The 21,079-nt window shown below is 43.7% G+C and overlaps 2 protein-coding genes across 2 annotated transcripts; one reads left to right on the top strand and one right to left on the bottom strand.

Moving 5' to 3' along the window:
* Window positions 1-510: 510 nt before the first annotated feature.
* On the bottom strand, window positions 511-5,485 carry MZT1 (mitotic spindle organizing protein 1). The gene is made up of 3 exons (XM_035116645.2): window positions 5,302-5,485; window positions 3,871-4,016; window positions 511-1,851 (listed from the first exon to the last, which is right to left on the bottom strand). Exons 1-3 carry the CDS (start codon window positions 5,348-5,350, stop codon window positions 1,828-1,830), a joined length of 219 nt encoding a protein of 72 aa, XP_034972536.1. The 5' UTR covers window positions 5,351-5,485; the 3' UTR covers window positions 511-1,827.
* A 922-nt stretch (window positions 5,486-6,407) lies between these two features.
* On the top strand, window positions 6,408-20,479 carry BORA (BORA aurora kinase A activator). Its single transcript, XM_035115489.2, has 12 exons — window positions 6,408-6,541; window positions 7,792-7,962; window positions 8,477-8,583; window positions 8,783-8,828; window positions 10,924-11,005; window positions 12,182-12,247; window positions 12,711-12,767; window positions 13,855-14,078; window positions 15,989-16,142; window positions 16,549-17,129; window positions 18,611-18,742; window positions 20,018-20,479. The coding sequence occupies exons 2-12, from the start codon at window positions 7,807-7,809 to the stop codon at window positions 20,105-20,107; spliced, it is 1,695 nt and encodes a 564-aa protein (XP_034971380.1). The 5' UTR covers window positions 6,408-6,541; window positions 7,792-7,806; the 3' UTR covers window positions 20,108-20,479.
* Window positions 20,480-21,079: the final 600 nt, after the last annotated feature.

Consider the following 21,079-nt stretch of genomic DNA (forward strand, 5'->3'; position numbering starts at 1 on the left):
GCACAGGATACTGCACTAGGTAGGGAGTGCTCACCAAAAATCAGGTTCCAGTTCATGCAGAAACAACAACACTTTCATTAGCCCAAAGCAGCCACTGGAGTGGCTGGGGAAACCCAGCCAGATGGGTGGGGTATAAATAATAAAATTATTATTTACTGTTGTGAATACAACTTGTAGAGAGTAGCTGGTGTAGCTTTAGAAAAACTTAGCCAGGAGTTTGCACAACTCCCACCAAAGCGTGATAGCTCTAAGCATCATGGTCTGGATTCACCATATCCTGACACCAGGAAATTTTTATTTTTTATGAATTCTTGTATAAACTGACCTCTGAATGGCCACGGTCTCGCCACACCTGCACTAGTCCCCAAGTGTAGCTTTGCTAAAGTCTGACTTCATCCCTGGTTCCTCCTTTCTTCAACTCAATGTCTCCACCATCCATTTTCTTTAGATTCATTGCCACTGCCTACTTTCCTAGCACTCTTTTGATTAACCTGCAAGCAAATATCACCGTTGGCAATGAATGGTTTTATTTCTTATAAAGCAACAGAAAGTTCATGAAGCTTTAACAATAAAGTAAGCCATGTTACTAATACAAATTCAAAGAACTGGGCTGTGAAACATCTCTTCTCACTAAAAAAACCAAAGTTTCCTACAGCCATTTCACAACTTAAAATATAAACTTGGAGCATAAGTGTCTTCCTCGTTCATAATAGTATAAAACCCAATTACTCTATTTTAGACATCACTACTGACTATTTCCTTGATAGTCCTTTAAATATCCAGAATACAAGCAGAATACTTAGAAAACAGAATTTTAAAAATGAACAGAGAAAAACAATGTGTAGGTAATCCTTAAGGCAAACAGCTTTTATCACTAAACACATAAAACTGTTCTTGTGATGACCAAGACCGCTAGAGTTCACACATTTTCCACCCCTGATTTATGTTCAATCTTCCCATGGTCATTAAATGAAAATTCCACTGTGAAACTGAAGGATCAACCTGTCCCCATAAATAAAAATGTAATTTGATATTCCCCAACTAAGTTTGATAACCTTTCCAAGGGACTTTATATAATAATATTCTATTGTTTGTATAGTATGTACTATAATAACAAGTAAGAAAGACGACATAATAGTCATGCATAATCCAGTTGGACAACATTAAGCACTTTTAGTTACTATTACTTTCAATAGATCATGGTTAAGCATGTGTATCTCTTCCACTGAAATCAAGCAGTGTTTAATTTTAACCATATTGCACCAGACTGCCCCAGTATAAAAGCTCCATTATATACATGAAATATATTGTTTAAATATGGATATATTTAAACAAAGCAAAGGTGCCTAATGGCAATTTTCTTCACAGGATGGCAAGTGGCTTTTAATTTAGTGAAATAATCTGAATGGAAAATATTATTTAAACCTTATGCAAAGTTTTGTGTACCTTTAAAAAAGAAAGTCAATTATACCCCACATCCAATACAGTAGTGTTTTGCAACCATATCATATGGTTATTTTTAGTATAGTTTCACTATTTCAGAGATAAGAAATATTTGAAAGACTGCCAATAAAATTACATCTCAGATTTGTGGAATATATAATTTACAATATTTTCAAAACATCATGTGTAATAAAGATACATCATTGGTTAATAAGCGTATTAAAAAAATTTATACACTTTTACATTATATTTCTTCCTCAGTGAAGACTTCAGAAACCAATACAACCAATAATGTCTGGAGTCCAAACAGCAAACGACCTTGAAATCATCTGTTAGCCTCCCACATCAAGCTTCGCCTCAATCCAAAGATGCTGTCCCACAGATTCAGCTTGGCATGTTTTCAGCTGCCTAGAAAAAGCAACTTGATTTTAGCATATTCATGAAAAACAAAAATGAAGATTACTAACATTATGGACCTGTATCACAGCAGCTTGTAGCTATATAAAATGTGTTGTTTTTTATTTTTCACCTGATGCTGAAAGGATGTTCATGATGGAATTGCTGTCCTGGAGCCACTGCAACTGAGCTGCCCTAAGCAGCTGGTTGTGTGTTTGCCAGGGTAGGTACCCTGGACTAAATCCATGAACTTCTCACTACCTCTCAGATGAACCAACGGTACTGAAAGACTTCTCTTGCAGCCTTGACACAAAGCCAATGACAGAAACAGCAGCACTTCTTCCTATCCCACCAACCTTTTGTGATCAGTGCTATAGCAGCTCTGCTTAGCAGGAGTATTACCGGTGTGCCAAGCTTCTGGGGGTGGAAGAGAAATTCAAGGGGAGTCTGAACCAAGTCTTGGCACTCTTCCCTATCTACCACAGATGACAGGGTTTAGCAGGTACATTCATTACCACTTTACAGGTGCTTTGTCTGCAAGTGCTTGCGTCTGTTCACAGAAGCCAGGGCAAAACCTTTCTTGCTTGAAGGCTGATAATTATTTCTTTGTACACATGTGTGGAAGGTGATTAAGTTCAGAGGTTAACTAGTTTTAAATCAATTGCTTTGTTAAACTATCAGCAATTCTGAAAAGTATATTGAATTGTTTGTGGGCAGGTGGAATAAGGAACAAGTGCATCCATACAAGGATGAATTGCAGCAAGGATTTGTATTAGTAGGTAGATCTTATCAACGAGACTCTTAAGGGTAATATCTGTTTTCAGTGTTTCTGAACCCTATTCTTTCTTTCTTTCCTTCCCAAACAACATTTTACTGTACAGTGTGTTCAACAATCCCAATCTTGCTCTTCCTGACAAGTCTGTATCTAGTGACTGAAGCTATCCAGAAACTCCAGCTTTGCTGTGATCAAAAGTAAGGTATCAAATTCTCTACCCACAAATGCCAGAGCAAAATGTGCATAAATGTATGGCATGCACAAATCTAATTGATTTGCAAGTAGACACATGTATTATGGAGTCAGTATTAAGGCAAAGCCATAAACTCAAAACTGCCAACTTCTAAACAAAAGAATGTCAACTTTCAGAAATGTTTATTCTTGTATTTTCAGATTTCTTTTGAACTTTGAACGCAGGATATGCATAAATTACAGCAGCATATATACAATTCAATCAAAATGACAAATAAGATATTAACCTTTATTCCAGTGCTGCTTATTCTGTTTGTTAAACTTCTGATGGGTAGGACTTCTTCCAACAGACTTATGTTCTGAGGCACAACAGAACCTAATTTTATAAGGCTTAGGCTGCAATCCAAACATCTCCATCTTGCAGATGGGGCAAGTCCACCATTAACTATATCCCTGCTGCATGCAGCAACCATTGTGGGTGATGGTGCCGTAAGTTCAAAACAAATTTGATAATCAAATAGCTTCCCTGGCCTTAAGGTCAGTTGTCTTCCAGAACTAAAAATGTATTATAAAACTGCAACTTTACACGTTTGGATGTCCACCCCACTAAAATGTCGTACCTGCTTCTGAGTAAGTATGGAGATCAGGCTATTAAAAGGAAATTATTTTCAATTGAACAGAACTGTAATATCTTCTCCAATTATTAAGGCCCTAATAATACTTTTTTATTTATTGAATTTATATCCCACCTTTCCTCCTCCTACAGGAGCCTATGAATTACATTCATGCTATCTGTGCGTACCCATAGAAAAAGTGAGAGAAAAAGCCTGTTCTCACATGAAAGATAGCAGAAAATTACAAACTGTTGTTTTTTTAACAAGACATCATTTGTTGCAGTCTCAAAGGTTAAGAAAGTTGTGGTCTTGGAAAGCAAGATAAGTATGTGCAGTGTTGGAAAGTAAAGCAAATTTCTACAGATTTAGTGCACGGGGTTTTTGAGCTTATGTTATAACATTCTGAGAGCTCTGAACAGATTATTTTGGTTTTCCAAAAACTGATCATACCTTCAGGGCTTCCGTGGCTTTGCGCAGTTCCTTGATGACAGCAGACAGTGCCTCTGGATTTATCCCTTGTTCACAAAGTCGCACACAAATAGAGAGGGTTTCCATATCTAAACCAGTGTTTAGAATTCTTGATATCTCCAGCAGGACTGAAAAAATATTTTCAAATTAACATTGTATGGCTGTACTGGGCTAGCAATTTCTTGTACACGTAAACATATGCTGTTTTCAAATGTATGTTCAAAAAGTGAGGAGCATGATTTCACTGCCACCAGTAAAATACCATATATAAGAGCTATATTTTCTTTAGTAATTTGAATTAAACTGAATTTTAATTTTAATGGCATATTTTACTGGGTTCAAGGCCCATGGTGGGCGAAATATTCTTGCATGGCAGGGGGTTTAGACCAGATGACCCTCATGGTCCCTTCCAACTTCTATGATTGGCCCAGTTAGAAAGACAGGGAGAAAACTTAATATTCAATCCTCTGCAGAGGTTGTGGTGGAAATCCCTAAGGCTAGCTTTGGTTCCTGGCTGTGTGTTGGGACAAGTCTGGCTTTCTGTAAGATTTGTTTTCAGCGTTCTCTCTAACCGAATACACCCTAGCTCTGGGTTGGAGCCAGGGCCGGCCCTCCCACCAGGTGGAGTGAGGTAGCTGCCTCGGGCGGCAAATTCTGGTGCGTGTGTGTAAAGTAGCAAGACGCATGTGCCATGGGGCCTGCCCTGCAGCAACACCTCCCCCACCCCACCCTGGCCAATCTAGGTTTCCTGGCCTATTATGGAGTGCTATGGAGGATCTCAAGCGCCAAAGGAAGATTCACCCCACCAGTGTGGTCACTGTTGGGCCAAGCTGTCATCTTGCCTCAGGCAGCGAAATGGCTTGGGCTGCCCCTGGTTGGAGCACTCCCTCTTTTTCTCCTCAGCCTAGTTTTGTAGTGCTCATTATTATTATAATTATTATTAATAATAATACTCTGCCCATCTGGCTGTGTTAATAATAATAATAGTAATAGTAATAAGAGCTGGATTTCAGTTTGATGAGGCCCTAAGCTACTGAAGGTAATGGGGCCCTTTATATGTCTCAGCTGTCCTTTGTCAACAACAAATTGTCAGTTTTTTGTGTTGAATATATGCTATATGGTAATATACGGACCTAATAGGTCCATACACAACACAAAACACTGTTGTTGTATGTAGGTTTGATTTTGTTTTTTATCTTATATTTTAGAAATGTACATCCAGGTGGTTTTTTTTGGGGGGGGCCAAGAGAGTGGGGCCCTAAGTTTTTGCTTGTTTAGCGTATACGTAAATCCGGCACTGATAATAGTCGTAGCAGTAATAATAACAATAATAATAGGGAGCGGCGGAGCAGGGGCGTGTGAGGGGAGGGATAAACGGTCAGCGCAGTGCGCCCCCCCCCCCGAGACCCTCACCTTCCATGGTCTCCCTCACGGCGTTCAAGTTCGCGGCGGCATTCGCCATGATTAGGAAGGGCAAAAGCCAAACAAAAGCGCCCGCTTCTACTGGCGGCGCTCGGCGTCGGGTTCTCCCTTTTCCTTCTCCCTCTCCCTCACCCCGGCGCAGACGTCGGTTCCAGACGGAGGGGTTGGTGTGCGCGTGCGCGAACCGCAGAGACAACGGCCGTCTCCCGCTTCAGATGTCACCCCCACGTCCGGGTATTGCGCCGAAGCGGCCCCTGAGCCCAGCTCCTCACCCAAGGCAGAGTACAGCAGATACACGGTGTACGGCATATATTAAAAAAACCTATATATATCATAGATATCTATATATATAACCACACACGCGCACATAACACACACACACACATCACCCAGTCTACACCATATTTATCTATATAAAACACAGATCTATATTATCTACAATATATAAAACGTATAAAATATATAAATGCATAGATATAGATACATACACATACACATACACATATATAATATGTATGTGTTTTTATATACAGATATGCTGTGTGTGTGTATCATTGCGCATATTATATATAAAGTGTGTATACTGTGTGTATATATATATATATATATATATATATATATATATATATATATATATATATATATACACACACACACATACCATTTCTTTTTCGTGTTGTATACATACACGTGTAATATATTACACGAAAAAGAAATGGTTCAATGGTTCAGAGAGGACCGTTTTCAATTCAGTACCGGAAGTTTCACTCTCTGCTACGTTCCCTTACCTCTACGGCTTTCCTTGCCTCTTTCCCGCGGCTAGAGCGAACGAGGCCCCTCCTCGCGCTGCCTGACGGAGGGCGCCTGCGTGAGCTTGGGGTTCCGCGGCTCCATTGGTCCGCTCCCTCGCTCGCGGCCCCGCCTCCTTCTTCCCCTCCCTGCCAATGGAAGCGTCCGTCCGTTTTGAATTGAAGCCCCGCCCCCCGCCCGAACCCTCGCGTCGCTCTCCGTTCCTTTCGCTCACGCGAGCCGGTTAAACCTGGGAAGCGATTCAAATGTATATATAGAGCGAGAGATGCTGGCGTGGGGGAAGCTCCCGCTCTGAGCTGTGATTGGCGGCGCCCGCCGAGGTCTCTCGCGCTGATTGGCCGGCAGGGAAAGAGAAGTTAAAGACCTTGAGCAACTTTGTAGAGTCGGCAGGAGGGCGAGTCCGAATGAGCAGCGGCTGCAGGTAAGATGCTTCTGGGGCTTCGGAAGGGGCTGCATCCTGCTGAAAGGGATTTGCCCGCCTGTTGCCAATATGCGACATTTACATAGAGGTTTTCTTTGTTTTTTAAATCATGCTTCAATATATCCTTTCAAATGCCGTTTTGCAGAGCTGTGATCCAGGAGCTCCTTCTGCAAAAGTAGGAGGGGAATGAATCTTACCTGTAGCCAGAGGTCCGCGTTGGTTTCCCAAGCCTTTGTGTGTGCAGCTAGGTATTTGCTTCCCAGCTTGCCACATCTATATTGTTGCCTTTGCTATTCTGCTATGTATGTATGTTTGTGGGTGTTTTTTTAAAAAATAAAAAACCGTATATAAACAGGGCAGTATAGGAATTAGATCAATCAATAAATTAAATTTAACTGCTTGAGCACACATCTCTTGGGAGTTGTTCAGAACTGAAGTGTTGGGATTCTTTCCTGGGGAGAGAAACAAGGAAACTAGCTGCTACCCAAGGCCAAGAGAAAAAGCCCATTTGGCTTTTTGTAAAAATTATTTCACATTTGCTACATTGTTGTTTTTATTTACTTATTATTTGATGTGTTCATAGCCCACCTTTCTCTCCATGGAGCTCAAGGTGGCTTGTTATGTGGTTTTTCTCACGCTCATTTAAATCCCAACAACAACCCTGCGAGGTATGTTAGACTGAGAGGCTTCGACTGGCTCCTCAAGGTCACCAAGCGAGCTGAGTAGGGAATCAAACCGTGGCCTCCGAGGGTTCAACATACTAACCATTGCACCACCACTGGCAGAACCATCACTGACCAGCTAGGCTAGAATGGGAGAGGCACCTAGCATTATGTACTTTGTGGTTTTATATTCTGATTTTATCCTGTGAGCCGCCCTGAGACCTGCTGGTATAGGGCGGTATATAAATTATAATAATAATAATAATAATAGCAGTCTTCCACCGCAAGCTCTGTGTATTTGGGCAAGATGTTTCATACAAAGGGCCAAGGCAGTTGTGAACTGTGGCAGCCCTCCTAGCTTTTGTGGCAACGCAAGTTTGAAACTGGATGCCCCGCCAGCCTCTGCCTTGTGCACCTTGTGCTTCTGGGGCATCTTTGCAACAAGGGTTGGGCTCTTTAATGTGGTTTTCCTGAAGCTGGTGGGCATTGGAGGACCAACAGGTGCCCCATCCCTGCAAAGCACACTTGCTTTAAATCTGTAGGGTGCTGATATGTCTAATGTAAGTACTTTCCTTGTCTGTTTCTTAGGTCCAGCTGACAGTTATGGGCGATGCAAAAGAAGTCAAGATGCAGATTACACCAGAGTCACCTGGGCAGCTCGCAGTCCAGAACCCCTTTGAAAGCCCAAGTGATTATAGCCACCTGCAGGAACAGATTGTGTCAAGTCCAACACTGTTTAAATCCACAATATCCTCTGCGGTAAGACTTGTGATTTGCCACATGTTGTTGTGTGTATTCTATTTATTTCCATGGATTTGTATTTCCGAGGTCATTCAAATCAGATCTCTGATGCACACCTGACCAGTTTGCTCTTTCCCTTCAAAGTATTGGAGGAGAGATTTATTTTACAGTATTTTTTAAAGAAAGAAACCAAGCACCAAATCTTATATTCTGCAAGTCCCAAATTTATTTAGAGGAATTGGGAGAAATAGACCTTGCATCTTCTGAGCTGGAATGGGGGCTGAACTGATGTCTTAACATCTAAGATTAATATTGCAGAGCTGGCTGCCATGGTTACTGGTCTTTTTGTATGGGGAAACTCCAATCGGCTTCTGAGGAATCCGAGGGTTCCTCAGAATACCACTTGAAAACTACTCTAAGGGAACCTTTTGCCCAACTAGATGTTCCTGGGGTTGTATGATTGCTGCTTTATCTTGAAACAAGGAAGTTGATTGTGGCATATGTCATTGTAGTTCTCTCTTCCTTCTTTTAGACGCCTGGAAAATTTAGATGGTCTATAGATGAGCTAGCTTTAATAAACCCTGTGGAAATAGACTCAGAAGACATACGTCGTCAGGCATTGTATCTAAGCCAAGCCAGGTCAGTTTTCTTCTACTGCATTCAGCCAACAGAACTGATTGTCAAGTTTAATAAGCGAGAGTCTTTTTCCTTTGACTGTTGAAAAGTTGCAACCATCTACCTGGTTTGCTGCCCTGATTATTCTGTGTCTTGGAGTCGGTGTATTTTTCTGCAGTAAACTAACAGTACTGTTTTCCTTTTTTTTTTATTCACTTTGTAGAATAGATAAAGAGATCGAAGAAAAAAGACAAAAAGCCATTGAAGAGGTAACCATCAGTAGTATCATTTCTTGAGTTTGAGATAATAATAATAAACAATTTATTATTTATACCCCGCCCATCTGACTGGGCTTCCCCAGCCACTCTGGGCGGCTTCCAACAGAAAATTCCAATAAAAATACAATATGTATTCCAATAAAATACAATAATCTATTAAACATTAAAAGCCTCCCTAAACAGGTCTACCTTCAGATGTCTTCAGACATCTGATGGGTGGGCGTTCCACAGGGCGGGTGCCACTACTGAGAAGGCCCTCTGCCTGGTTCCCTGTAACTTGGCTTCTCGCAACGAGGGAACCGCCAGAAGGCCCTCGGCACTGGACCTCAGTGTCCGGGCAGAACAATGGGGGTGGAGATGCTCCTTCAGGTATACTGGACTGAGGCCATTTAGGGCTTTAAAGGTCAGCACCAACACTTTGAATTGTGCTCGGAAACGTACTGGGAGCTAATGTAGGTCTTTCAAGACCGGTGTTATGTGGTCTCGGCAGCCGCTCCCAGTCACCAGTCTAGCTGCCGCATTCTGGATTAGTTGTAGTTTCCGGGTCACCTTCAAAGGTAGCCCCGCGTAGAGCGCATTGCAGGAGTCCAAGTGAGAGATAGAGCATAATGATACATGGAGTATCTTTAACCTTTGTGTGTAGGTATTTGGGGCCTAGTCTCCGCAGATAGTTCATCGCATAGTGAAGCTGTCCCAGGAGTGTATCAGTTCATTCTGCTGGGGTGTGTGCATGTGGAAAAGGTAGAACAATCACCTGGGATGTAGAGTTGGCTGAGATCCCTCTTTAGCCTTTTAACTTGGAAAGGGTTTTTCCTGCTCTTAATTATTCAATAATAGATTCATTAGTCAATTGCCACATAAGGAGTGTCCAGGCAAATTACAAAATGTTAAGGGCATAATGTAAAATGTTAAGGGCATAACGTAAAATCAGAAAAAGAACAGTGCGTTACAATAAAAGCCGGCGCACTCAGAGGAGGGCCTCAGGTGAAGACTGAAAATGTGGTTTTGCTATCCTATATTGTTTGCTTGCTTTCTTGCTTGTTTTTATGGCATTTTATTGTACTTGAAGGTATATTTTGTTGTAATATATTGCTGGCTGCTTTGGATAAATATTAATAATTATTAGTAGCACTGTAATATTCCTCCAAAGTTAAAAGAAAGTCATCTTGCACTTAGAATGCACTTTTGGTTCTATGAACTGCCCTGAGACCTCCGGGTATAGGGCAGTATATGAATTCAAAAAATAATAATAGAAAATAATAGAAAATGGCTCTATCAGAGAAAAGGGCTCTAGGCTAATCTTCTCCCTGACACAACTAAGTTTGTAAAAACACAACACAATTATCTCATTTAGTTTGTCATGTTCTTCCTGTTGTCTAGGAACTTTGCAGCACACAGTCCACCAAATAGTTTGATGTGGAAGCATCCAGGAAGAACTCTGTCACAGAATTGTAGTTGAAGGGAACCAAGAGGCCATTTAGTCCAACCCCCTGCAATGTGGGAGTTATGTGATGAGTTGTTTTGATTCACTAGTGTTTGGAGTAGGGTATATTGAACCTGTGCTAAGGTAGCTGTGCATGCATTCACAATAAACGGGGAGGTTGTGTTAAATGTTTTTTGGTACGCAGATGGTGGCCACACTCAAACTTTATTCCAACGTGAATAGGAAGGAATTGGCCTCAGTGAGCTTTTGGCTCCTGCAATCCTCTCTCCCACATCACAACTGGGGGCGGCGGGGAGTGGAGGAGTCTGGAAGGTTTTGCTTCTGCTGTTACCCAGACCAAGAAACTGGTTAGCATGAAGTGCAACTTGTTTCAAACAAGCCAGCTTTGAGCCATAGTTACCAAAGGTGGCTTTATTAGCTAACCGTAGTTAAGATGAATCGCAACATCAGATGTAGACAATGTGGCAAGATGCACTCAAGTCACACCCACACCATAGATGGCTTCCCCCCCCAAAAAAAAAAAAATCATGGGAATTGTAGTTTCTAGGGATTATAGCACGGTGAGGAGTGCTACAGTCAACTCTAAATTGGCTGTCACCCATAATGTCATGGTAAACACATAACAACATTTTCCTTTTTTAGTTCTTCACCAAAAGCATCATTGTTCCATCTCCTTGGACTGATCACAGTGGGAAACAGGTTTCTCATTTTAACTCCACTCGATGTAAGTATTGTCTCTTGTATCATAATGGGAAAGGTTCCCGTGCGAACCACTTAGATCAGGGGTGGGGAACCCTCTGTGGGTCACATTGGGCGTGGTCTTGTGTGGCCCGGACTATGAGATTCTAATAAAACAAGTGAATTGTGCAACACTGAACCATGTCCTGCCAGGTAACATTTGACTGGAGGAGAGACATGGAACATGACTTCTTCCTCTGATTGAAGCTGCCAGGGAGGGACTGCGGGACCAAGGATTCTCTAACTCCACCTGTGTACTAAGCCCTCTTACTGAGAGTCCTTGGGAACAGATGCCTATTGTGCAATTTCCCAGCTGCTGGGAAAGTCTAAAAGTACCAAGCTGGGCAGCTTTTTGGAACTGCCACAATGGCTAATTTGAACTGTAGCCAAATGTAATAATAATAATAATAATAAATAATAATTTATTATTTATACCCCGCCCATCTGGCTGGGTTTCCCCAGCCACTCTGGGCGGCTTCCAACAGAAAAATAAAACACAGTAATCTATTAAACATTAAAAGCCTCCCTGAACAGGGCTGCCTTCAGATGTCTTCTAAAAGTCTGGTAGTTGTTTTCCTCTTTGACATCTGTTGGGAGGGCATTCCACAGGGCAGGCGCCACCACCGAGAAGGCCCTCTGCCTAGTTCCCTGCAACTTGGCTTCTCGCAACGAGGGAACCGCCAGAAGGCCCTCGGTGCTGGACCTCAGTGTCCGGGCAGAATGATGGAGGTGGAGATGCTCCTTCAGGTATACTGGACCGAGGCTATTTAGGGCTTTAAAGGTCAGCACCAACACTTTGAATTGTGCTCGGAAACGTACTGGGAGCCATGTAAAACATGGCAGGCCAGTTTCAATGTATTGGAAATATTGTCCCATTAGCGCAAGCATACTGGGACTTCCTTTCTTTGTGCTCCCCTAACCCCCGCCACGATGGGTGTAACAGATTTGCTGGCAGGAGTTGTGCAAGGAGAGAGGAGAAGTCCTGTTGTGCCAGGTGGAAGTCTGTGCACCAGCAGGACTTTGTCGAAAACAGCCCACTCCTTTTCCTATGCACTTGTTCTCCCTGAATTATTGGGATTGTGCTGGAGATGTTAAACGGTTCTTCTGTTGTTTCTGTGTTAATGTTACACCAGCTTTTAACTGGGAACTTGATATCTTGCAGGCGTCGATCTAAGTAACGCTTCGCCGATTGACAGAGAAATCACTGTGCAACCTGGGAGAAACAATGGTTTGTATGAAACGAGATGAGAAAGGGGAAACTTGCTCAGTGGAATTTAGTGTCTGTTGTGCCTAAATCTAACTGCATGCAGAGCACAGCTTCTTGTTCCATCCAAACCTGAGAACCTGTGATTAATATTAAACTGGCACGTTTGGAAAAAGACAACTTCAAAGCGTAGAGTATAAAGCTGGGGTGTTACAACTACTCGTAGTCTAGGGTTCGGGCGACTTGCCAAATGGCAGTCAGTAGAAAAGGAGATAAAGACTTTCCATTTCCTTGTGGTTGTGCAGGAGGTTGGGGGTGGGGCTGTGCAACGCTTGGCTTGCTTTCATCAGGACACATTATAGTTTGTTGTGATGTCCAAATGCAGTTATTCCTAACAAATCATGGTCATGATGTTTTTGGGTTGTTGGTTTTTTTCAAGCTTTGACCCTAATGACTTTGCCCTAAACATTCTGTTTGTTCTCTGCAGCTGCTTGCCAGACAGTATTATCTCTGCCTGTTGATTTTGACATAGAAAAAATACTAGGTATGTAAATGTGGGAAGAACTGCTCATCTAGATATCCAGTCTCTGTAGAAATGGGTACGATGGGAGTTTTCCCTCTGTTCCTGCTCTCTAGTCTTGAGTGCCATTGCTTATGAAGAAGGTACTGGCACACTCAGGGGAAGACCCAAGTTTTGAGGAACTACAAAACATCTTTAGGAAATAAGCCCTAAGAAGGGGACGCACAACTCAGTGAGTTCTGGGTGTAATTCATGGCCATCAAGTGCTGAGTGATTTTGGGGAAGGGGAGACAGAAACCAGGTGAGAGGGAGAGATGAATGAAATATGGTAGGAACTGCAAGCCAGAGCTCTCCATGCTGCAACACCTTTTTCATTGGTTCTAGTTGTTTATATCAGGTATCCCCAACCTGCGGCCCTCCAGATGTTTTGGCCTACAACTCCCATGATCCCTAGCTAACAGGACCAGTTGTCAGGGATGATGGGGATTGTAGTCCAAAACATCTGGAGGGCCAAAGGTTGGGGATGCCTGGTTTATATATTGGTTGCTGGTTCTGCTTGGAGTAAAGCTGCTGAAATTGATAAGCATGTTCTATTAAATTCAGTGGGTCTGATTGACACTTGGTTGGATGCAACCCATAATTTTGAACATTCCTTGAACACTTCATATTTCTGATCTCCATGAAATCACCACAACTGTGTAAGGAAAGCTTGGCATTCTTACTAGCACACAGTTCTGAGGCTGTGAGGTTATCTGGTGCCACATAGCCAGCTTGTGACTGGAGGAAGAGTTGAACTAGAGTATTGTGGCGATGCCTCCTCTGCTATCTCTGTGGCGATGCTGCAGTGCATTGTGGGTGGGAGAGCATCTGTCTGATTCGACTGCAATCCTGTGTGTGTACTCAAACCCCATGGGTTTTAAGTAGCCCTAAATGCACTACTGAGGGCTTCAAAGGGCTGTGCTAAACCGGCTTCTGGGTTTTGTAATAGCTTCTCCTTCGTGCTTTATTAGATTTACTTATTTAATGCTAGCTATGTAAGGAGTAACGACGTGACTTGCAGCATGTGTGTGGAAATGGTATCCTTGACAGCTGTGATTCTTGCGTTCCATAGGTGAATATTTTAAACCCGATGAATTGGCCGACCAGTCTCAGGAAAGCTTGAGCACTTCCTCGTTGAGGAGAAAGCTTTTTTTAGACGAGAACGGAAGCCTCTCGTCGGAGAGCTTCTCCCCTTCTGCTCAGAGTCCACACAATGTCCCAGCCTCTCTTGGAGTACTGTGTTCAATAGACATCTCTCCAGTCCGCTGTAGAAGCCCTCTAAATACATCCAGCTCGGTAAGGAGTTTGCGCTTGGCATCTTGCTCCTACAAGCCAGACACTTTCAGTACAGTAGCATGCCTATGAAACGAGCATCTTGGTGGGCTGTTCCCAACCTGGTGCCCTTTAGATGTTGCAGAGGACAACTCCTGATCCAGGTGCACAGTTGTTTGCTGGTGGTGGTCTTCTGCTGAGCTATGTTTAGTGTCATTGGCTGGTTGGATGCCAAGGAAGGGTGGGAGGAAGTAGCTGGGGAACCCCCAAGGGAAGAAGGCTCAGAGCCTGGGAAATGGTGGTGGGATGACAATGAGTGGTCAGAGGGAGCAGACTGGGAGGAGGTGGTGTCGGAAGCAGAAGAGGTAACAGGACTTAGTGAGCTGGGAGAGTCTGTGACAGAGAAAGTTCAGAATTAGAGGCAGAAGCTAAAACGGGAGAGGAGGAAGGCAAAGAGGCAGAGATGCATCAGGCTGGTGAAAAGGCATGAATATCTCCCCTCCCGCTACGGTCTCCCAGAACCAGGAGAGGCGTAAAAAGGATGGAGGAGAGATTAGCGACAGACAGGCACAGTCTCAGATTGCTTTGGAGAAACCCTGGTGAAGAGGGGACTTAGGTGGCTGTGGGGAGGCAGGGACCTTCATTCTCACCAGCTGCTTCGTGGGGCAAGACCTGTTGGAGATGTGTTGCAGTGCTCATTACCCTGACGCTCCTGTGCATTTTTGCTAATAAAGAGTTAACTTCACTTCCTTTGTGTGATTTACTGCTAGCTTACCGTTCCTATTTGTGAGGAAGGAAAAAAAACAAATCACTGTGCTCCATTAGGAATCCCAACAGCTTTTCCTATCCTTGTTCCAGTAAAGTGGTTGGGCATGGCTGGTGCTGGAGCCCAGGAATATCCAGAGGGCTACAAATTCCCCAGCCTTGCATTAGAGGATTTAGTTTCTACCATGCTGAATCAACATCATGTGGCTGTTGTATCCCTCTGGAAAACTTGTGCATCAAACTGCTTTTTGGTACACATTGTTTGGCCCACACCGTAGGAGAAGTAGACTTTCAGAAATTCAAGCACCACCCATGAGTTTGGAATGTGCATAGACACACTGAGAAATTCAGTGCAGAGTGGCTACAAACATTCTGTCGGAGCAAGCAATTCTGCCCCCCCCCCCCCGGGCCACATGCTGCTCTCGGGGTTATCCTACCCTCATCCCGATACATTTTGGGCTTCCACTAGTAGGATCAGTTTGCTGAATTGGGTCCAGTGTGTGAACCCTTGGAATCCAGATAGAATTTTGGGCAGGGATTCTGACAGCTAGGAAGAGGTCTTCTGTGTCTGCTGGAGTTTTCTAGTTCTTCCCTGTATTCTGGTGAACTGTGGTTCTTGCCTTATTTCTGACACACTGCTGAGCTGGAGGCCCTATTTGAATCAAGCCAGCGTGCTTAATTTTGAGCTCAAGACTTTGAAAAGAAGGGTGGCCTTCTTTGGCGGCAAAATTGACCGAGCTGGGCTGTGGTGCGCTATGAATGTTTCCAGTTTCACTGGCGTTGGCTTATCCTCTGAGGCCCTTCTCTGTGTGCCTCCTCCGTGAGAGATCCGGAGGGCAGACAAAATGAGAACGGGCCTTTAACGCAGTGGCTCCATGCTTGTGGAATGCTCTCCCTAAGGAGATTCCAGGCATCTTCATTACATATCTTTAGCTGCCAGGCAGAAACATTCCTCTTCTCCCAGGCCTTTGGCTAATGAGCCAGTCTTTGGCCTTTTAAACAGGGGGGGGGGGTCATTTTGTTCGTTACTGTGGTGCATGTTTGTGTTTTTATATTGTAAACCCTCTGCTCCATGGATGAAGGGCAGTGTAGAAATAGAAGAAAGTGAGCCATTCTAGGTGTACAACTGTTGTTTAACCTTATTTGGAACTTTTCTTACATGTTGAAAGGGCCAGTTTTCCTCCAGCCCTATTCAAGGAGGCTCCAGGACCTGCAGTCTGGGAAGCTTGCCTAGCCCTTCATTTCCAGAGAGGAGTCCTGCGAATATTCCTTCTCCAGCTTTTTCCCCAATTGGCATTCAGATAAGAAAGACACCACTGTCAGGTATTTTGCAATTTTGCTTAAGTTGTTGACCAGACTGATTTGCTGTTGCATGCTTTTAACCACGGGGGGGGGGGCACTTTGGGACAAAAGAAATGGCATGGAAATAAAACCTAACAATGCATATGCATTTGATTGGCCCATTTCATATTCGAACAGGAACGGAGCCAGGAAAACTTCCCTAATACACTCCTGAGTGTCAGAAAGCTTTCCCATTTTCCCATGATTTCTAAAAATCTGAAATCTACAATAAGGTGGTTGCTGTTTTGTCTTGCATTTTGCATCCCAGAATATTTGTAACCCATTTTCCCCAGTCTCCTTGAGGAATTTACTGTTTTGAAGCGGTTTCACTTATTATCTGTTCATGTTTCTCTCCCCCCCCCCCAACACCTACTTTCCCCAAATGCAGATCAAAGACAGTTTACTTTTCGCTCCCCAGACATTCCTTCTGTTTCTAACTCCTGCCGACTAACTCCTGCCGGGCCCAGGAATTCTCACACGGAATGCTCTCCATTAAAAAGTTGTTCCCCCATGAGACTTGTGGCACGCAGAGGAACGACGACATTTTATCAGAGCTCCCTCGTTTGTCTGCCTTTGACGCCTGAAAGTTTGAGCGAAGAGCAGGAGGAGGGAGCCAAGGCTTTGCCTGCAGAAATGTCCTTGGCAGCAGAGTCGAAGGTCAACCTGCACCCGTTTAACGGGGATGCCTTTGCACATAGCACCCATTTGGTGGTTGCCCGGGTGTCTATCTCGCCAGAGGTGCCTGAAGCCCGCAAGGAAGGGCTGACACTTCTCCACGACCCGGGTAGTTTCAAGGAAAACTACACAGTGGATATGGTCGATCCGGAGATGTTGGACGAGAACTCGCTAAAGGGATCGGCAGAGAATAGTGGCACGCCAATGGCTGGCTTCAGTATTGAAAGTTCTTGCATGTGCATGTCGCCTCTAGCTGAAAGCAGCGCCATTCCCTATGAGAGCAGTAGCATGCAGGTAAGGCTACTAGCTTGATTTCCTACCTTGCACACTTGGAACTGTATCTTCATACCTTGGGCCCATTGTGGCCTCTCAAACTTAGTGAGGGCGCCATCTTGAATATATGCTGGAAACCATGTCTGTACGGCTAGGGGTTGGGGAACCTGTGGCACTCCTGATGTTGCTGGACCCTCAACTCCCATCAATCCCCAGCAACATCTTGATTGCCACATGGTCCCCATGTCCAGCCTTCCAGCAGCTGCTATTCATGCTACATCTAAATGGAAACGGCCCATGTTCAGCGCCAGTTTACCTTTAGCCAAAGGAGGGGGAAGTCATTGTTTTTCATGCTCTGCTTGTGATGCTTGGAAGTGGCTGGCTGCTGAAAACAATGCTGTTGTTATTCAGCAGAATTATTATTTGCAGTAATCTTTTCCCTTGGAGACTTCCTGGGATCCACGTATTTTTCCAGATGTGTTGAAAGAGGTGTGTATTCCCTGTAGGAAACTAGCCGCCTTGTTCCTGGCGTTGCTCAGGAATTCAGTCAGCCATCTTGGTTCAAAATGGAGTCCTGTTGTATCCACACATAAACAGAACCGTGTTCCTTCATCTCAGGAACCCCTCTACGCAAAAGATATGAATGAGGTGGAGAGTGTTGGTGTGTGTGTGTGTGTGTGTGTGTGTGTGTGTGCGTGTGTGTGAGGACACGATGAAGAAATGGGAGAGGGCACAGAGGCGGAAAACAAGGAAACTTAGGACACCAGTTCTGAAAGTTAAATTATTCTTGTGTAACACCCGGTTCAAGGGAGGGAAGAAGCCAAAAGCTGAACTGTCGGAGAACACAGCATTCTTATGCCTGAAGTATTCAGTTGTAACGTTACGTTAAAAATATGAGCAAAATGCCTCCTTAGCTGTGGCTATATCCGTAGTTTCTTGGGTGACCATTTTCAGTGGTAATCTTGTGGCTGTGCTGTGCTTGGGCAGAAACACTGGAGGAAATCCTTTAGCCAAGAATATTTCTCCTAGGGATGCTTCCATGTACAGTAAACCCACAACGTATGCACATTTAACTTGTGCACATTCACAAGTATATGTGTGGCTAAAAATAAAAGTGAAATTGAAAGGGGGCAAGGTTCTGGGGGAAATGACTTTGGCAATCCCACCCACCATGTTTTGGCTATGATCAATTTTGGCTTTAGGCGCAATCCCCAGAACGTAACCCCCGCATAAGTTGGGGGCTTACAGTATATCAATGGACAATTTGTTGTGGCTTGTTCTGCGTGAGATAGAAGAAAACCAGCTTTCCTCTTTTTGAGCTTCCCATTTGTGGCTTGGTTTCGACCAGCAGGGGCGATGGACTTCTGTTCTGCCCAGCCATCTTGTCTTATCAGGGTAATGACAATGCTAGGTTTTCGTCTTTTGGTATGCTGCAATTTCTCCGTCTTCTCACTGCTTTTTAGAAACTGATCAATATCTCTTCTCTCATTTCTTTTTGCCAGGCGGACAGCGGTTACAGCACTCAGACTTGTACTAGCAGCCTGATGGACACAGCTGGATCGGAGACGAGTTGCCGAGACAATGATACTCACGTTTGTGAGACTCAGAAGAAATTTCATGTTTACAAAAGAAAGGTAGGAGCGGTATTGGTTAAAGCAGGCATCTCCAAACTTTGGCCCTCCAGATGTTTTGGACTACAACCCCCATCATCCCTGACCACTGTTCCTGTTAGCTAGGGATCATGGGAGTTGTAGGCCAAAACATCTGGAGGGCCGCAGTTTGGGGAAGCCTGGGTTAAAGTATCTGGTTTTGAATGTGTGTTTTGTGTAGGTTTCTAGCCCTTATGCTTCCAGAGAGACGACTGCAAGCGTGTGAGAGGGGCCTCTTGAAATCTCTGAAGCCAGACCGATGGCAAAGAAATTCTGTGCCTGTCTGTTCAGCAGTCCTAAAAAAGTATGAGATAATTTAACTCCCTGTGGAGTATAGGGTTTTTCAGCTTGAGACATCTAGTGGCTGGTGACAAGGGTTCAGCATTTTCTTTTGCCTTGTGGATTGGTTACACGGAACACATACAGTGGAACCTCGGCTTATGAACACCTCAGTTTATGAATTTTCAGTTTACGAACACCGTGGACCCATCTGGAACAGATTAATTCACTTTCCATTACTTTCAATGGGAAAGTTCGCTTCAGTTTATGAACGCTTCAGTTTATGAACAGACTTCCGGAACCAATTACACCCATGCTTTGGGTTAAGTACGCTTCAGGTTGAGTACTCCGCGGACCCGTCTGGAACGGATTAATCCACTTTCCATTACTTTCAATGGGAAAGTTTGCTTCAGTTTATGAACGCTTCAGTTTAAGTACTCCGCGGACCCGTCTGGAACGGATTAATCCACTTTCCATTACTTTAAATGGGAAAGTTCGCTTCAGTTTATGAACAGACTTCTGGAACCAATTGTGTTCATAAACCGATGTACCACTGCACTGCCAATCTCCTAAAATAGCAAAATAGATTTAAAAAACTCACTGCCCACCTGTGTTAGTAACATTCTTAACACAGTTCTGAATTAGTTTTGTCCCTCCCAGTTTTATCCTTGCGGTTTTTGTAGCTGCGCTCTACCCCCGGCACCCTCACATTCATTTTAATCAGAAAATATAAAAGCTGTTTCACATGATGCGACTCTGAAGCAGCACTGAAGTTCTCCCATACTTTTCACCTTGATAAACTTCACAAAGAAGCAAAGGTCTATTATTGGCTTGGTCCTCAGTTAGCTGCCGTGTTCTTCCCTGGTTAAAGTGGTCGGGACAGCTGCTGCTTTAAATGTTGCAGAGAGCAAATTCCTTTTGGGCTTCCTGAAATGAATAAATCTAATTGTGTCTCCTTGTTCTTTCTTTCTCTTTCTCAAGCAAGGAAAAGCCACTCCTAACATTTGGACTGAAAATGAGCCTGTTACTCAATCCAGAAACCACCTTGTAGAACTGCCGCTGTCAAAGTGATTTGCACATCTGCTTATATGCTTTCTGCGGAGCAAGCAACTGTTCACTGTGAAGCTTAAGTGGGGTTTTTGAGATGCAAGGGAGGAAGACTTGACTGGCACAATTGCTTTCCACTAGCAGAAGGATTGTTGAGCACAGAGCATGTGAAAATGACTCCTGATAACCCTAAGGCCTGATCATACAAGCCCCTGGTAGCTGGGCTGTACTGAGATGCTGCTTTGCGGTGGCTGTTCATGGTCGCCACAAGAAATGGTTTATCACACCAGAGACATGCACATATCCTCCATGTGGAGATTCAGTTCTTGCAAAAGGCACTTCAGCAAAAACGTACAGAATTGTGCAATGAAAAATTATAGGCACCGACAGTAGAAATTTCCCCCCATTGCTATGAAAATGAATTGTAGTTGTAGATGATGATTGCATTTTTACTTTTAAAATCTTGTCAGAAGTGTATCGTATCCACTATAATACAGTGCATTGTTTCCTGGTGGTCATTGGTGAACACCAATTGCATATTTTATTCTCTCCCTGCCCCCTCCAATAATATTGGAATGAATTGTTAATCAAATGTAATAAAGTCTTCACACCCAGGTTGAAAGTGGTATCTGCAATTTCTAGTGCTCAGTACTGGTGCACCTGGGATTGCAATCTGTTACATAAGTTGGATCTTTATTTGTTTAATACCTTCCAAGCACACGAGCACAGCATTTTATTTTTTTTATTTTTTGCATGCATTCCCCTCCTCTAACTTCCTTTTAGCCGTAAAGGGAAACCCGGCATGGGAAGAAAAACAAGAATGGTTTTTACCTTGGCAGCGTAAGCTTTGCAGCCCCTTTCATGGTAACACGTGTGTCAGTGGGGTTTAGCGAGAAATCACGATTTTAGTACAGCTCAAAACCAAGAGCCTGTGAATGTCAATGACAGTAGGGGAAATTCCCTTCTGCTGCATGGAAGGATCATGGGATTAGATGT

The sequence above is a fragment of the Zootoca vivipara genome, chromosome 4 (assembly GCF_963506605.1).
Source record: "Zootoca vivipara chromosome 4, rZooViv1.1, whole genome shotgun sequence".
Classification (NCBI taxonomy): domain Eukaryota; kingdom Metazoa; phylum Chordata; class Lepidosauria; order Squamata; family Lacertidae; genus Zootoca; species Zootoca vivipara.

Excerpts from the sequence above, each read along its gene's own strand:
- MZT1 (XM_035116645.2), bottom strand. The coding sequence starts at position 5,350 with ATGGCGAATGCCGCCGCGAACTTGAACGCCGTGAGGGAGACCATGGAA. Across the intron at positions 4,017-5,301 it reads CGTGAGGGAGACCATGGAAG|TCCTGCTGGAGATATCAAGA; the intron begins GTGAGGGTCTCG and ends ATATTTTTTCAG. Across the intron at positions 1,852-3,870 it reads AAGCCACGGAAGCCCTGAAG|GCAGCTGAAAACATGCCAAG; the intron begins GTATGATCAGTT and ends TGCTTTTTCTAG.
- BORA (XM_035115489.2), top strand. The coding sequence starts at position 7,807 with ATGGGCGATGCAAAAGAAGTCAAGATGCAGATTACACCAGAGTCACCT. Across the intron at positions 7,963-8,476 it reads AATCCACAATATCCTCTGCG|ACGCCTGGAAAATTTAGATG; the intron begins GTAAGACTTGTG and ends TCCTTCTTTTAG. Across the intron at positions 18,743-20,017 it reads TTCATGTTTACAAAAGAAAG|CAAGGAAAAGCCACTCCTAA; the intron begins GTAGGAGCGGTA and ends CTCTTTCTCAAG.